Consider the following 14,555-nt stretch of genomic DNA (forward strand, 5'->3'; position numbering starts at 1 on the left):
ACTTAATCTGAGTTTTGTTGTAATGAGTATCGTGTATTAGTATCATAACATTTATTTAAGACAAACTTAAGTTAGAGAAAAGCAACGAAAAATTCAGCAATTTTGCCATTTTTAAAGGGGCATAACTCTAGAACGGTAAAAGCGCCACCTCAAAATTCAAACTGTGTTCATTTTTTTACATAAATGAGGCCGTTAGTTTTCTCGTCTGAATTGTTTTACATTGTCTTATCAGGGCCTATTATAGCTGACTATGCGGTATGGGCTTTGCTCATTGTTGAAGGCCGTACGGTGACCTATAGTTGTTAATGTCTGTGTCATTTTGGTCTTTTGTGGATAGTTGTCTCATTGGCAATCATACCACAACTTCTTTTTTATATGTATCTGTGTTTTGTGGTAATAACTGAAGTATTGTGTATAAGTTTCATAATACTTGGTTTAGACAAACTTAAGTTAGAGAAAGGAAACAAAAAATTTACCTATTTTCATGTTTATAAAGGGGTATAACTCAAGAAAAGTATAAGTGACGCAACTAAATTTCTAACTTGATCAGTATTATGTGGTAATAAGCATTGTGTTTAGTTTCATAAGATTTGGTTGATTCAAATTAAAGTTAGAGAACAGAAACCAATTTTGTGACGTATTTCTTTTTTCCCTTTCATTAGCCATTTTCCCCCTAATTGAAGGTTCCTCAGTTGAGATACATGAGGTTTGACATTTTTTCTTCATTCTTTTATTTTGAGATCATATTGCCTTTAAAATGACTTGGAATTCTTTCTTTCATATTTTCAAAATTTAAGTCGTAAATTTTACTTACCTCTTTCTTAATTTTGTTCTGCATCTTACATAATACCTGAAGGCCTAAGGTACACCATAAAAGACTAGTTTTGAATTTTTGAAATTTATTAGTTGGAGGGCAGGAATGCTACATTTAGAACTACAGTGATTGACTCTATCTTAAAAAATCTGTTTATCTATAACTTTTCAAGCTTGTAAATTTGAATGGACCATTAGTTTTACTTACTCAGAAATAGTTCCTGTTGGTCCTTTTGTGACTGTGAACAAGTCATTTATAAATGGATTTTCACTTCCCTTCATACAATCAAATAAATCATCATTTAGTGTATCTTTGTTTTTCTCTAAGAAACCTTCACATCTGTATAAAACCTTAGGAAAAAATAAAAGTGATGAAACAAGAATAAAACAATTGTATAAAACAACAGTCAAAATTGTTTATAAATTGGTGTGTACCTCTCTGAATAACTTCATGTGTGTTCTCTTTTTTCCAGAAATATTTAATTGGAAAAGTAAACATTGTTCTTAATATAAAATACTTGCTTTGTCTTTAAATGAAAGCAATCATTTCTGAATAATGATAAAATAGCATTATAACATACATGTGATGGACTGTGAAACTCAGATCAGGAGATTTGGAAATTTTGGTCAGGAGATTAGGACTCAGATCAGGAGGTTTTTTATCGACATAAATTTTGTCGTAAATGTAACCATATGAAGTAGAAATTGTGTTTTTTCTACAAATTGTAAAATGTTTAAAGTACCTTTATTGCCTTTCTATTTGAATAAAATAAAATATTAAGAAGAATCTGTTTCCTGTTTAGTTTTGTTTTGTTTTTGATAAATGATTGTTCACTGCTTGCAAATAAATCATTATATTTATCTATCTTATCTGTATAGATTTTTATTCATGTCTCCATCTCCTTATCATTGGTAAATATATAGACAAATAAGAAAGAAATAAGCTCTACATGTTTGTTTGCAACATCATAAATTAATTAAAAAAATAACAAACACTAACAGTAGTACTGCATGGCTTTTAAGCATTATGAAAGTCTTATTTGTAGAAAACTTAAAAAGATTTAAACATTGTAAAATGTTTTGCTATTTCTAGCTTACACAATAAAATCTTATATATTCTAACATCTACAATTCTCAAACCCAAGGTTTTATAATCCAAATTAAACTAACTAGAAATTTATTAGACTTTTTTTTTTTAATCTTTATTCAATTCTTCAACATATATATACAACAGATATATTACATATTACACAAAATATCACAAGGCAATGTTTTTAAGTATAATCATATATAATCAGCACAATATTTAGAAATTAAATGTTATTACACCTTCGGTTTCTTGTACCAGAATATTATTCTTTAAAAAGTGTTTCTCAAAAATATTTCTCATACATCTTGCATCACACAAGTATTCATACAGGTAAGTTATATAATGTTTTACAGTGTATTTAAATAGTCTAATAAGATCAACATTACTGTTTAAATTTTTAAGTAAATTCCTTCTTCTGAAGATACAATATCTCGCTACAGATAACATGAAATTGACAAAACTTACATTTACGCCTTTGATAGATCCAAATAAACCAAACATAAATACCTCTTCATACACTAAATTATCAAATTTGTCCGAATCAACATTATCAAATAAAACGGACAACTTTTGTTGCACTAAATGTACATTTTGTATATTCCAATCACATAAATGATAAACAGATTTATAATATAAACTTCAATTTAATCCTTGAAAGGAGGTCTAGATTGCTAAAATAATTTATAAATTTATATTTTTTTATTTGTCCCAAACATTTAAATTCATTTAATCAACATCCGTTTATGATTATTTGATTAAAATATTAATCATTTATAGTCTTTTTACAATTTACATTTTTAAAAGCAAAATAACTGAAAACAGGATAAAACAAAGGGAAGTAACAAAAATGTATTTCAATATTCCCAATACACATCGTTTTTATAACACAACGGCAGTTAGCCAGAGGTAAACATTGTTGATTACCAGTATGTTTGACACCCCAGCTGTCAAGTGAAGCCAATTAATTATACATCTTCTTTGATGTACAGGTAAAATTTAACACAGGTGTCAATAGACCACTTTCGAGTTCATCCGTCACCGGCAAAAAGTCGTCAATTATACACGCCTTTATGACGTCATTTACCAGATAGAGGGGCTCGCCTGTATCCCTGCACTATTTACGTTCATCAAGCGTCTTAGTGATCGTCTTTGTGCAGGATAAACTAGAAATAATGGTTGCTATGTAGGTACTTACTGACATTTCCCTAATGACAGCAGTGTTGGTTGTCAATTTTGAGAATTCAATTTGCCGAATAATTCGTACAATATAGAATTGTAGTTTTCCAACCACTCGCTCAACATTGGAAGGAAGTGACGACGCCCCTAAACGCACAAATGACGATGATAAAGGCGCGTATAATTGACGAGTTTTTTCCTGTGACGGATGAACTCGAAAGTTGTCTATTACACCCGTACAGTAGTAAGAAATGATCAAATATGGCGTCGGAAAATTCTCATTCATGAAATATTTCATACACGGGAGTTTTTTTCTCCTGAACGGGAGGACGGGAGGAGACCCCTGAAAACGGGAGTTTTGTACTCCCGTCGGGAGGTTCACATGTATGTTATAAGGAAGAACATACATGTGAATTTCCATAAAAAAACACATGCTTTTGAAAAAAAGTCATTCTATAAACTTATTATATTCAACAAATTGAAAAAAAAGTCATTCTATAAACTTATATTTAACAAATTGAAAAAAAGTCATTCTATAAACTTATATTTAACAAATTGAAAAAAAGTCATTCTATAAACTTATATTTAACAAATTGAAAAAAAGTCATTCTATTAACTTATATTTAACAAATCTACATGAATTAAAGTGTTATCAAATAGTGCTTGAGGTAAAAATCTGGAAATTTGAAAAAAAGACAAAGAATCAAACCTCTGAAAATCCTTAATCATTTTAAAAACTCCAAAAATTACAACTAATTCAAGAAGACCCCTCCACACTCTGCTTCCTCCAACCACTGACTGTGAGAGGGCTGTATAGCCAGTCAAGGTTGTTAAAATACTTCCATCATCCTCCAACTACATATTGGGAAAACTTTGTTTTTCACACTAACCTGTCCAGCAAAATGATGAATACCAAACACAGGATCACTGGTAGTACTCTTCATGATGATCCCTGAATCAGCGTGATTACTAGTCACTTTTTGTACAAACTTTTCATCAGTACCTTGCTGTAGTTTGGTTTCTTCATCCAAAAGTGACAGGATACCTACGGATTTCTAAAATAAATATGTTTAGTTACACACCTGCTTCGACTTTTATTGTTTCGAATGTTTTTTTCTGTCAGTATTTTTTTACTACATCTACATCAATGTTATCAATAGCTTTCCAGTAAGTGTTTTTCTAGTTAATAGGAGATTCTCAAATGTATTTAATTTTTGCATAGATAATGTGATTTGTATCTTCCTATATTGATATTATTTAATATAATAATACAATGACAGAACTTTTATGGATTTTGTCATTTAAGGGCCTTTTATTGCTTGCTATGCAGTATGGATTTTGCTCGTTGTTGCAGGCCATAGAGTAACTTAAATTTGCTAAACTTCTACATCATTTGAACTCTGTTGGAAAGTTTTGTCATTGGTAATCATACCAAATCTTCTTTCTTATATGAATTCACAAATGTTGTTTTGCTGAGCAAACTATAATTATTTTACCTTTGTAAAAACTACAATAATGTCCATGTTGTTCTTAAAATCTACATCTTGGCATGGAATGCCATCTTCATCATAAATAGCCTTCTCAGTTTTAAATACACTCTCATTCATAAAGTTCTGTAATCTTTCATTGACAAAGTTGATACACAATTGTTCAAAACTGTTGTTATGCAAATTTTCAAAACCTGCTATGTCCAAAACTCCAATACTTGCAGCAATTCTACTACTGTTAAAATATAGAGAAAGAAACAATAAAATATTGTTTAGCAGGTTATTTAGTGGGTGTAAAATTTCACAATTTTCAAATGACAGGTATAAATCAAAGCGCTGTAAGCACTGTAGGCAGTTAACCAAAAACCAAGGCAAACATAATTATGAAAACTGTGGCAATGTTGCTTCAACTTTTTTTTAAAGATTTAAAAGAACAGACATTAAACATTCATATATAATTGTACATTTATGTTCATTTAATGAATTAATCATTAAGGCAAATAATTCATATTTTATCAAGGTTTTCAATAGCAACGCACATGACCATGAATGGTCATGCCTCTTTCATGAGTCAGCAGTGGTACAAATTTGCAATGATTGCAGTTCTTCTAGTTGATCGTAATTGTTCTTATTAGTTGACTGTTAGTACATGATAGTAGTTCAAGTTGACTTTAGTACGAGCTTGTAAAAGTATGAATAGACTTGCTTCCCTGGAAAGAAACTAAGTTTGTGTTGTACAGTACAAAAGTTATGTGACACAAATCAGACAAATGTTTACTACTACAGGGATCAACGGTGAGGTCTGACTGACCTGTCCATAGTAAATGTAAATGACTCCCACCTTCACCCCAAGTCCATAATGTCTAAGTTTGGAATAAAATGACAGGTGTTAGGGTTTAGCAAAGTGATATGCATATGTGTCGCCTATGAGATTGACCTTGTATGTCACTCAATCTTTTTTGAAATGACAAACAGGAATGAATATGGTTTAGGCGTTGGTATCTCAATCTTTTACAAGTTCTCAAAACACACACAAGAGGGTGTGGGGTGATCCTAGGGACTACCCCTATTTTTCATTTGATTTTTTATATTGTCCCATACATGAATATATATGGTTTATGGGTGGGGATCTCGACCGTTATCAAGTTTTCAAACTGGAGGGGTGGGGGCCCCAGTGACTTCCCCTATATTTCATTTGATTTGTTATATTGTCCAATACGTAAATATATATGGTTGAGGGGTGGGGATCTCATCTGTTTCTAAGTTATCAAACAGGAGTGGGTAGGGTGACCCTAAGGACTCTCCCTATATTTCATTTGATTAGTTCTCATACATGAATATATATGGTTTAATTTAAAGGTGGGAGCTCGACTGTTTCCAATTTCTCAATCAGGAGGGGTAGGGTGACTGCAGGGACTCCCCCTATATTTCATTTAATTTAGAGTTGGTGATCCCATCTGTTTCAAAGTTTTTAAACATGAGGGGTAGGGTGACCGACTTCCCCTATATTTCATTTGATTTATTATATATATAGTCTTATACATGAGTATATATGGTCAAGGGGTGATGATCTGGAATTTTTCCAAGTTCTCAAACAGGAGGGTGTACAGTGACCATAGGGACCCCTTATAATTCATTTGATTTGTAATATTGTCCCATACATAAATATATATTGTTTAAGATTGTCGATCTCGACTGTTATAAATTCTCCGACCTCCACCTATATTTCATATGATTTGTTATATTATCCCATACATGAATATATATGGTTTAGGGTGGGGATCTTGACCGTTACCAAGTTTTGGTCATTTTGGTCTCTTGTGGATAGTTGTCTCATTGGCAATCATACCACATCTTTTTTTTTGTATAAGAAACTTCCAGCTATTTTAACTGACCTATCAAAATTGAGAAGAAAAAAATACCCCTTGAAATTGCAGAAATATGTTTAACTTGAAAGCATTTAACATGATGATGCATTACCAACATTTATCACTGATAAAGAAAATTTATACTGTTACCAGGAACATATATATTGTTAGATAAACTGTTCCCAGCTGTCACATTGGATTTTGACATTAAAATTGGTGTACAAAATATTTTCTGCTTTTTCTTTCTTTTGGTTTTCAATTCTAGTGTTTATATTTATTTACTATTCATAAATGTATTTTGTCACCTGTCTGGATTTTTTTAGTTGAAAGCCAAAACCCGAGATTACCCTTATCCGCTTCCGGAATCGGATCCGATATTGTAATGTCTTCTCGCGGCAGCCATTTTATTTTCAATGTTGTGTTTGACAGATAGTGAGATACGATAATGCTCGGATTTACACATTATTTATCGGCGATTTTCTGTATAAAGCTAGCGGTTGAACAAATTGAACATCGCTGTCATGAATAGTAATGATGAAAATAAGTTTGAGATTGTTTATTAGGAAACTGGTAAAAATGTTTGCAAAGTTATTGTTTTTCTTTCAATTTCCGTCGGGCATGTCGGGCGTAGCTAGTAACCAAGTAGAAAGTCCGACTGCAAAAGTGGAAGGTCGCAGACCTCGGACCACCGCTAATTTGAACCCCTGCGTCCAAATTGAAAAGATACGAAAATTTCGTCTTCTAATTCAAAATTGCCACCAACAGCGTGATCAGTTGAACTTATACTGACGTATATATACGTAGTTGACTACGTATTGACGACAAACAATATTCCTACGACTTTTGCAATTTGGGAAATCTTAACTACTTGTCTTTAGAGATTTTCGGCGATTAAATATTGCATACATTTGTTGTTTGACATCTTAGCCAAAAGCTCAGGGGATAATAAACTACATAAGGATTCCTAATGTGCTCTACTTCCTATGTGCAACTTCAAAACTTTTGGGAAAATCGACTATCATTTAAGGTTTTTCTGGTCATATTTTTTGTAATCCAGAATGAAAAGTATGTAAAAACTGTCCAATAAGTTATAAATAATATAGTAGACAGCTAGATGATAACAATGGCACGTATTTCAGCATTTATTGGGTAGCACATAAAACCAGGGTGCTCGCATAAGGCAGCTTAACTGCCTAAAAATATATTGGGCGGATTTAAATCTATCATACAATGGATTGCATGTACATTTTGTTCTGCGAAAAAGAAACAAAAATGCGAACTCCATGAATATAACCTGCTATACAGTAATTTAAATGTATATCATGCATTGTTGTGAGGTCTTAACATTATAATCAACATAGACAAATTACAAAATAGTCTTTCCATCATTTACAATTTTAGGATAAATGGAAAATCACGAGCATGAAATTCTGTAGACTTGAACAATTTGCTGTTGAAGTGAGTGACAATGGAATATTTTTTTCTTTTTTGTAAATTTAAATTTCTAACCTTTGCTTGGAAGGATTGAGGTCATCATTAATTGTCCTGATCACCCAACCAAACAGCCTCTCATAAATAGCTTTTGCGAGGGCATCTCTTCCATCATTGGCCTGGCTCAAACTTTTTAAAACATGGATTTCTTCACCTTAAACATCAATGTTGGTATTTTATACCTTTCAAAGTCTAATCAATTATACACTTTAAAAAAAAAACTTTAATCAAGTGCACAAAACCAATTTAAATTCAAAAACATATCATACTTTATTGAGTTATTTGTTACAGTCATTCATAATGTGTACAACTGCATTTCAAAAGATTGTCATAGGTTTAAGTCATTGGTCTTTTGCTAATTACCATTTGTAAGAAGGTAAATGACTTTGGGCATTGTAATCTTGTTAAGTTGCTGTCTCATTGGCATATACCCTATATCCCTTTTTGTTCCCATATCATCTTTTAACCGGATCATAAACAATGAAAAGCTGTAACAATGACAGCAAACAGTTGTTTATAATATATATGTAATGTTCTCAAATGTGTCTATCCCCCAACCCAAAAGGTGTCTGCCTCACTGAATCAAGTCTACTTTGCTGGAACATGTCAAAACATAGCAAGAATCGCTCAAATGTGTCCAATAAAGTAAGGACCAATACTACTGTTTGACAAAAATGAAAATTGGTGATACAAAAAAATGACCTCCATTTCTACATGAGAAATAAAATATCTAATTCTAAAAAAGATTAGTTAATATAAACAGCTAGGGGTAAAGCTTTTGCATTGAAATGACATAAAATAGCATTTTCTAAAACAATCAAGGAACAAAACTCCTGAATGGCAAAAGTAAAATATTGAACATGGTTATTATGTCATGTGACTCATGTCAGAGGAACAACAGAATGAAATTTGGGAAGTTCTCAAGTTATAACATAGAAACAGTTATGAGTAGCTAGTCCTTTAAACTACCTAAAGAAATAACCAATAACAAATATTTTCAACTACTATCCATAGCAAAATTTCATTTAAATATTTAAGAATGACAATTTTTAAGCTTAATGATTAGAAACAAAAGTTTTTCTAAGCTTTATGATTAAGATTTGTAATCTTTTTTCATAGCACTTTTAATCCTTCAGTTATTTTGAATTTTCTGCTCTACTTTAGACTACCTACATCTTTGTTAAATATATGATAAAGAAAAATCCAGAGAAAAAGGTAAAATAGTTTAAAACTAACTTGTTATTATCAAATACCAAATCCAAATTGTTAAGCAAATACATTAAATCAAAAGAACACTTGAAAGCAGCTTTATAAAACTAGAGGCTCTCAAGAGCCTGTGTCGCTCACCTGTTACTGTATTTACTGATGTCAGCCATCTTGGTTTGTAGGCAGGGTCATTAGACACTTATTCAAAATAGATACCCTAGTAATGATTGTGGCCAAGTTTGTTAAATTTCACCCATAGTTTTAGAAAAGAAGATTTTTGTACAAGTTACAAAAATGACAAAAAGTTGTTAAATATTGACTATAAAGGACAATAACTCCTTCAGGGGTTCTCTGACAATTTTGGTCATGTTGACTTATTTGTAGATCTTACTTTGCTGAACATTATTGCTGTTTATAGTTTATCTCTATCTATAATAGTATTCAAGATAATAACCAAAAACTGCAAAATGTCCTTAAAATTACCAATTTTAGGGCAGCAACCCAACAAGGGTTGTAGGATTCATCTGAAAATTTGTAAGGGGATAGATCTTATTCTAATGGACATTAAAATCTTGAAAGATTTGCCCTAAATGTCTTAGTTTCAAAGATATAAAGCGATAAACAGCTGCGCCCTGAGCGCATGATAAGCCCGACATCTTGTGTGGAAGTTTAATGCAATAATCATCAATAGTTTCTGAGAAAGTTTTAAGCAATAACCATTTATTGTTTTTGAGACACGGCGGGACATGTAAAAAAAAACATCCCCTTATTTTACAAAACACTCAATAACTCAAAAATGAAATTTGGAATCAAAACCAAAAAGTATACAGATCTTTAGATTAATATAACAAAGAAGTGTGTAAAGTTTTAAGCAATAATCATAAATTGTTTTTGAGATACAGCACAACATGTAAAAACCCCCTCCCCCTTTTTTACAAAATACTCAATAACTCAAAAATGAAATTTTGAATCATCACCAAAAACTATACAGATCTTAAGATTAATATAACAAAGAAGTCTGTAAAGTTTTAATTAATAACCATAAATTTTTTTTGAGATACAGCGCGACATGTAAAAAACCCTCCCCCTTTTTTACAAAATACTCAATAACTCAAAAATGAAATTTTGAATCATCACCAAAAAGTATCGAATATTAAGATTAATATAACTAAGAAGTGTGTAAAGTTTGAAGCTATAATCAAGAATCGTTTTTGAGATACTGTGCGACATGTGAAAAAAAACACACCCCTGTTGTAGTTACAAAGTGCCATAACTCAAAAAGTTTAAATCTTATTTTCACCAAAAAGTATACAGACCATTTGACCATTATAAGAAACAACTATATTAAGTTTCATGAAATTTGGATAAGTTGTTCTCAAGTTACAGTGCGACATGTTTACGCCGGACAGACAGACAGACACAGGACATTAGTATACCATAATATGTCCCGTCAAAATTTTGACGGGCGTATAAAAACTGCATTTTTCCACTATGTTCTAATTTTAGCCATGTCTGCCATTTTGTTTGGTAGGTGGGGTCATCGGACACATTTTTTAAACTATATACCACAATTATGATTGTGGCCAAGTTAATTTAAATTTGGCCTAGTAGTTTCAGAGAAGATTTTTGTACAAGTTGCAAAAAATTACAAAAAGTTGTTAAAATTGACTATAAAGGGCAATAACTCCTTAAGGGGTTGACTGACAATTTTGGTCATGTTGACTTATTTGTAGGTCTTAATTTGCTGAACATTATTGCTGTTTACAGTTTATCTCTATCTATAATAGTATTCAAGATAATAACTAAAAACTGCAAAATTTCCTTAAAATTACCAATTCAGGGGCAGCAACCCAACAACAGGTTGTCCGATTCATCTGAAAATTTCATGGCAGATAGATCTTGACCTGCTAACAATTTTACACCAAGCAGATTTGCTCTAAAAGCTTTGGTTTTAAAGATATTAGCCAAAATATACTGTGTTCTATTTTTAGCCATGGCGGCCATCTTGGTTTGATGGCCAGGTCATCGGACACATTTTTAAAACTAGATACCCCAAGGATGATTGTGGCTAAGTTTGGTTAAATTTGGCCAAGTAGTTTCAGAGGAGAAGATTTTTGTAAAAGTTTACGGACGACGGACGACGGACGCCAAGTGATGAGAAAAGCTCACTTGACCTTTCAGGTCAGGTGAGCTCAAAAACTGTAAATATTACGAACAACAAAATCAACTTCTTGCATTTTTTTAAGGTGTGTCACATATAGGTGTCAATCCCATTTAATATGCCGGCAGGGATCCATGATATGATTTTTGGGGGTGCTCCTAGGAATTTGGACTTAATAACTTTTAATAAAAAAATCAGCTGTTATTCAACCTGTTAATTACTTTTGTTTAGGTGGGCTTGGTGCTCCCCCAACTTACTGTGCCTGATATGATTTATAGTTCCTCAATACAGTGAATATCAGTAAAAGCTGATTCTGACTATGATAAATCTATGTCCAAAAAAAAATATAAAAATAAAAGATTCAAACAGAATATTAAAAGTAAACTTTAAAACCTTGTATTAAATTGTCACGTCTGAATTGCTGTGTTATTATATAATTATGTAAAATAATCACCAATTTAAATGTCTGAAAGTTTGCATGTTTATTGATCAATATTAAAATAAAAAAGATTTAATCACTGAAATAATATCTTCATTAGCTAAAATTTCAATGTCAACTTCAATGTAAGCACACTATTTAGATTTCAACTAAATATTTGAGTTGGTCTAAACTAAATGTTGCATGGAGGGTTAATAATAGAAATGAAAATGATCTGATCGTGAATGATGGATTGCACATGCACAGTGTAACAAACCAATCTAATGTTGAAAAAAACACTTCTAGAAATTCTACATAATTTCTTACCTCCAAAACCTAAAGAAAAATGCAAGTATAGTTCTAGCATTCTTTAACATATAACCTTAAAAGATCTGTATGCTATACTATTTCAACATGATTTTTTCATGAATACATTTGTGCTTCACACACAAACGCATTAATATAATATAAATGCAGGAGATATAAATAAATAAGCAAATATCTTATAGTCTGCATTTGTACATAAGAACAACATATTAAAGAGTACAAATTAACAAATATAGAGTGAATAGGACTACAGAAACTCTCAGTACTATTATAATATACCCTAATAACAAACCTATATGGGTAGCAACATGTGTTCATTTGTAACTTTAAACATAGAGATGGAAAATAAAAGATGCCCTGTACCCCATGGCCCTTAAAATTTGAACAATGCTACTAATATTTTCCATATATTTGCTTGATCTTGTAACACTAGACAACCAAAGATATTGGCTTGGCTAAAACTTGAACATTTTAGTACTTGAAATTTGGATTCGCTTTCTGTTGCAAGTAAGTTGCATTATTTCCCAACTCTGAGTAATGTATAAATGCGACCAACAATACACCTTTTCACTATTTGGAAATCTGTTGACGTCATACAACAATCACTTTTCCATTGTGGCATCATATATTTTATATTTTAATATCAAAATTTTTATGGTAAACTTTGTGATGTCCAGTAATGGCAGACAAACAGCAATAAGGTTTATGGTAGAAAAAAGTCAAAGTAATTTATCTTACCTCCATAGTCTGTCTTTGTCTTTATTAGAGCTACACCAAGGTCCAATGGATTCACATTCAACAACTTGGCAGCTGAAAGTAAACAAAACTAGAGGCTTTTTTGATTCTGCTGAACTCACTTGAGTATATGCCCAAAGTTCTACAACCATATCAAACCAATCATTGGTAATTCAAATTTACATAGCAATAAGACAGAATACTAATAATTGATAGGATTGCTGCTGGGGTTCTGTTACCCAACCCTTTGTTTGACCTTATCATATACTTCTGATATATTTACCCATGCACCTAGTCACATATTTGCAAGCTGGAAAAGGTGACCTATTCCAGCGGCAAAGTCTATCACCTTGTATATATAGGATATTGCTTGTATTACACTAAACAGAGTGTGTTATGAATAAGATATACAATAAATGTGTTCAGTTTGTTAGATTTTCCTGCAATGTGTTTTGTTATTGCAACATTTCTATTGACTTTTTTGTTATTTATTGTGTTAATAAGTCCAGCTCTATGTAGCCTGGGAAGTGGAATCAGTAAGGCAGCAACCATTTGATTTTCTGGGGGGGAGGCTATGTTTTTTTTTTGAAAAAAAAGTTTGTTTCCAGTTTTTGGAGAAAAAAAATAATTTGTTTTTAATTCTGAGAAAGAAAAATTGTTTGTTTCACCCTCAGCTGCCACTATATGTAATGCTAAAATTGAAAGAAAAAAATTGTTTTCGACTTGTCGCGAAAAAAATATTGTTTTTCGCCGCAGTCGGAAAAAAAAATTTGTCCAGAAAAAAAACCCATAGCCCCCCCCCCAGAAAATCAAATGGTTGCTGCCTAATGTCCAAATTAAAATGAGAAGATTTTTTTCAATGACTAAATTGTCATAAGGGTTGAATAATTTCATTATATGAATATATATGTGTTCTAAGAAGGAAAACAGAAGGTAATTGTAAGAAAAATAAATGAAAGGCAAATTTGTTTTGACAAGAAAGGTCACATTAGAAAAAAAATTCTGTCGATTCAAATGCTCATATTTTATGTGACTTTGAACATTGTAAGTTAAGTGACGACTTTATTCATTTGTACTTAAAAACATGTGAAAAACCTTCTTACAACTCATAAATCCAGACTTGTTAATCCCATATTGGTAAAAATTTGATTAAAGAATAAGTTTAACTTATAAACTAATTTGTTTTGATCATCAATAAGAGTTTGTTAACCGTTATATATATCGGTTATAAATCTCAGAGGTTAATGACATCTTACAACCATTGTCACTCCATGTAAAATACTTGATAATATTTTGATACGCTGATTTCAACTTTTTTAATTAGTTGTAACAGCAAGCTAAGAAATAATAAGCAATAATCTAGACTAATTAAACATTTTTTTTTATCCTTTGACAAATTAATTAATGATATCAAAGCTTATTTTTTTGTACATTTATTTCATCATCTAAAAATTAGAATATAGTTTTTATTTTGCTATTGTATAATTCTATCCATAAACATTTCATCAACATCAATTTTGTTTCTTTTCAACTTTCCTGTTTAACACTTCAAACTATCCCACATCCGTGAAACAATTAAAAAAATACAAGACAAAAACTTGGTCTGGATCTAGGTTGCTGCATATAATTGTTGGAGTTTGCATGTTTTTCTTAAATAGACGCCAAGAAAACTTTGATTAGAGTTTTCAACCCAAGGCATTTTTGAATGACGTATAGACAGTTGGACAATGTCAAGAGGTTACCCGAGTCCTTCCTTGGACATCAACAATGCGGGTAATAAAAA

General features: G+C 31.4%; 1 protein-coding gene across 1 annotated transcript in view; it reads right to left on the reverse strand.

The window, feature by feature from the left end:
* LOC139512765 (chitin synthase chs-2-like) overlaps positions 1–14,555 on the reverse strand; it is a 93,816-nt gene that overhangs the window by 54,613 nt on the left and 24,648 nt on the right. The window contains exons 8-12 of the mRNA XM_071300652.1: positions 12,776–12,847; positions 7,944–8,079; positions 4,576–4,801; positions 3,970–4,134; positions 1,022–1,164 (exon numbers count right to left, since the gene is read on the reverse strand). Coding sequence (XP_071156753.1) covers positions 1,022–1,164; positions 3,970–4,134; positions 4,576–4,801; positions 7,944–8,079; positions 12,776–12,847 — 742 coding nt within the window. The remainder of the gene's footprint in view (positions 1–1,021; positions 1,165–3,969; positions 4,135–4,575; positions 4,802–7,943; positions 8,080–12,775; positions 12,848–14,555) is intronic.

The sequence above is a fragment of the Mytilus edulis genome, chromosome 2, assembly GCF_963676685.1.
Source record: "Mytilus edulis chromosome 2, xbMytEdul2.2, whole genome shotgun sequence".
NCBI classification, from domain to species: Eukaryota; Metazoa; Mollusca; class Bivalvia; order Mytilida; family Mytilidae; genus Mytilus; species Mytilus edulis.